This window comes from Acyrthosiphon pisum, unplaced genomic scaffold (genome assembly GCF_005508785.2).
Source record: "Acyrthosiphon pisum isolate AL4f unplaced genomic scaffold, pea_aphid_22Mar2018_4r6ur Scaffold_10573;HRSCAF=11180, whole genome shotgun sequence".
Classification (NCBI taxonomy): Eukaryota; Metazoa; Arthropoda; class Insecta; order Hemiptera; family Aphididae; genus Acyrthosiphon; species Acyrthosiphon pisum.
In genome coordinates this window covers 33,497-35,871 of record NW_021758860.1, presented here as the reverse complement: position 1 = coordinate 35,871, position 2,375 = coordinate 33,497, and the positions used below count along the sequence as shown (strand labels likewise).

The 2,375-nt window shown below is 27.1% G+C and overlaps 1 protein-coding gene across 1 annotated transcript in view; it reads right to left on the bottom strand.

Annotated features, from left to right (window-relative positions):
* Positions 1-2,375, bottom strand: part of LOC115034543 — a 10,798-nt gene that overhangs the window by 639 nt on the left and 7,784 nt on the right. The window contains exon 4 of the mRNA XM_029491836.1: positions 1-446. Within this exon, the coding sequence (XP_029347696.1) occupies positions 1-446 (446 nt within the window). The remainder of the gene's footprint in view (positions 447-2,375) is intronic.

The following is a 2,375-nucleotide window of genomic DNA, read 5'->3' as shown; positions in this document are numbered from 1 at the left end:
ATTAAAACAATCATGATTTTTCAAACCTTTTAATAGTCCATTAAGAGCGACATGAGTGACATTGTGTTCAGTAGCCCAACGAACTAAAAACATTTTTATTGAAAATTCTGCAGATGTAGAATTTACATGTGAATTAACTTCATTTGAAAATAATTTAGCATTTTCTGAGTCATTTTCTGAAGATATATTTTCGTCATTAATAGGCATGAAAGAAGTATCTGAAGTTGTTATTGTTGAAGTTTTTTCTGATAGATTAATAATTGTTTCTTTAGATGAAGTTGGATGAGACGGACTTCCATTGTCAACGGACAAATTGCAAGGAACTGAATTTAGATTATTTTCTGACTTAGACGCATGATTAAAAAAAAGAGATTGACTTGTATAATTTAATTCATGTTTTATTTTTCTTCTTTTTGATCGTTGACTTTTAATCATTTTATATTTCTCTAAGAAAAAAAAATTTAAATTGATGACAAAAAAAGAGTATATAATAATAACCCATATACCTAATAATACAATATTTTATACCAGTACCTATTAGGTAATGTGAATAATATGATATTATATACTAAACCTAAAATAAGAATTTAACGAGATATTTAGGTACCTAATTAGTAGAAATGATGAATACAAAACTATTTTTAATGAGGTAGGTAACATTTATTATTATAACTTTTTGCTATCTATTAATGTATGGTAAGTATGGTATGTATGATGGTAGTTTCAGTAAAAAAAATCAAAATTTAAGTTTGTAATAGGTTATCTAATAATATACTTAAATGTTCAACAATATTAGATACCCCCTAAGATTAGCTCAAGTATTTTAATGTAGGTGCATTAATTATTATAATATTACAAAATACTTTATGTACTTTATATAATTATAATATGTAATAGCAGTATTACAGTATAAATTATTTATAATATAATAAATACCTACCTATTTTAAAAGAGTTAAGCTATCTAATGTTTTTGTACATTTATCAAGTAAACTTATTAATTAGATACCTAGGTATACCTACATTGACAAAATTAAAATATGAGTTTGTGAACATAAATAAGTAGCTAGGTACCTACTCAATTAGCATTTCATCAATTTAAATATTCTATAGGTATATTATTTAGGTAAAGTTCAACTTTAAAACATTTACAAAAGAATGATGATCAAGATATAATAAATTAAATATATTTAACGTTAGTAAAATCTAAACTGTTGGTGTAGGTACTTCATCTAAATATTGGTCTTGAAATTACCTCAGAAATTACTATAAGAACAAGTTATATATTAAATAAGATGTAATTATAGTACCTAGTAAGATATATCATGATGTTATTATAATTATTTAGGTATATTGATTGATAAAAGAAAACTTGAACATTTTTAAACCAGTTGTGTCCAGAAGTATACAAACTAAACAGTATTCAAAATTAAAATTGAGCAGCAGAAGTATACAATTTATTTTTCTCCTGTTTATTGGTCTATAAGCATGCAAATTAATATGGGTAGTCAAAATTAACATACTTACCAATACTTACCTACCTAATATCTACCCATTATTAATGCTATTAGATAGGTATATAACTAAATAAATAATTAAGTACCTAACCACTTTTATATTATGTTAACGTTAAGTTTAACTATATACCATTACCCCCGCGGCCCTATAGGTACTATAATAATGGTAAATCTGTAACCATAAATCAACACTATAATATTATTTGGACTGAACGGGTATTATACCTAATTATTAAAGCAAATATTATGTATAATGTGTATTGTGTATAATAAAAATTGTTCTTTTTCCAAAAGCTAGATTATAGACAATTAATTAACTTAATACCTATTAGCTACTTTTTTTATTCTAAGACTTTAAAACAAATGAGTGGTACCTACATTTATACGAAAAGATTTATTTAAATAGGTACGGTGTCTAAATAATGCATATTGCAAAATATAATAGGTAGTTAATATCAGGTAGGTACTAATGTACTATTATAATTAAGTATATTTTGAATAATATATTGTAGATACTTACGTTGAAATTTCACTCCAAGTCTCCAAATGTACAACGTTTTACGTTACGCGTAAGCGGGGTAACCGTTAAAACACTTAAAACCGTTTGCGACTGCGATCAAAGTGACCAAAAGTTACTGAGACGGGCGCGGCGGTCGGCGATAGTAATCAAAATGACATATTACATAATCATTGGATTGGATGGCTTGGATGTGGCAGGGGGGTGGGTGATTTGTTGTTTTCCTTATCGATGTCTATTTCTGTCTGAAATATAGCTAGTGACAATTCTAGAATAATCTAGAACCCCCTCCGCTCCGCAACCACCGTACCAATACGGACTACAACCGTCGAACACTCGATC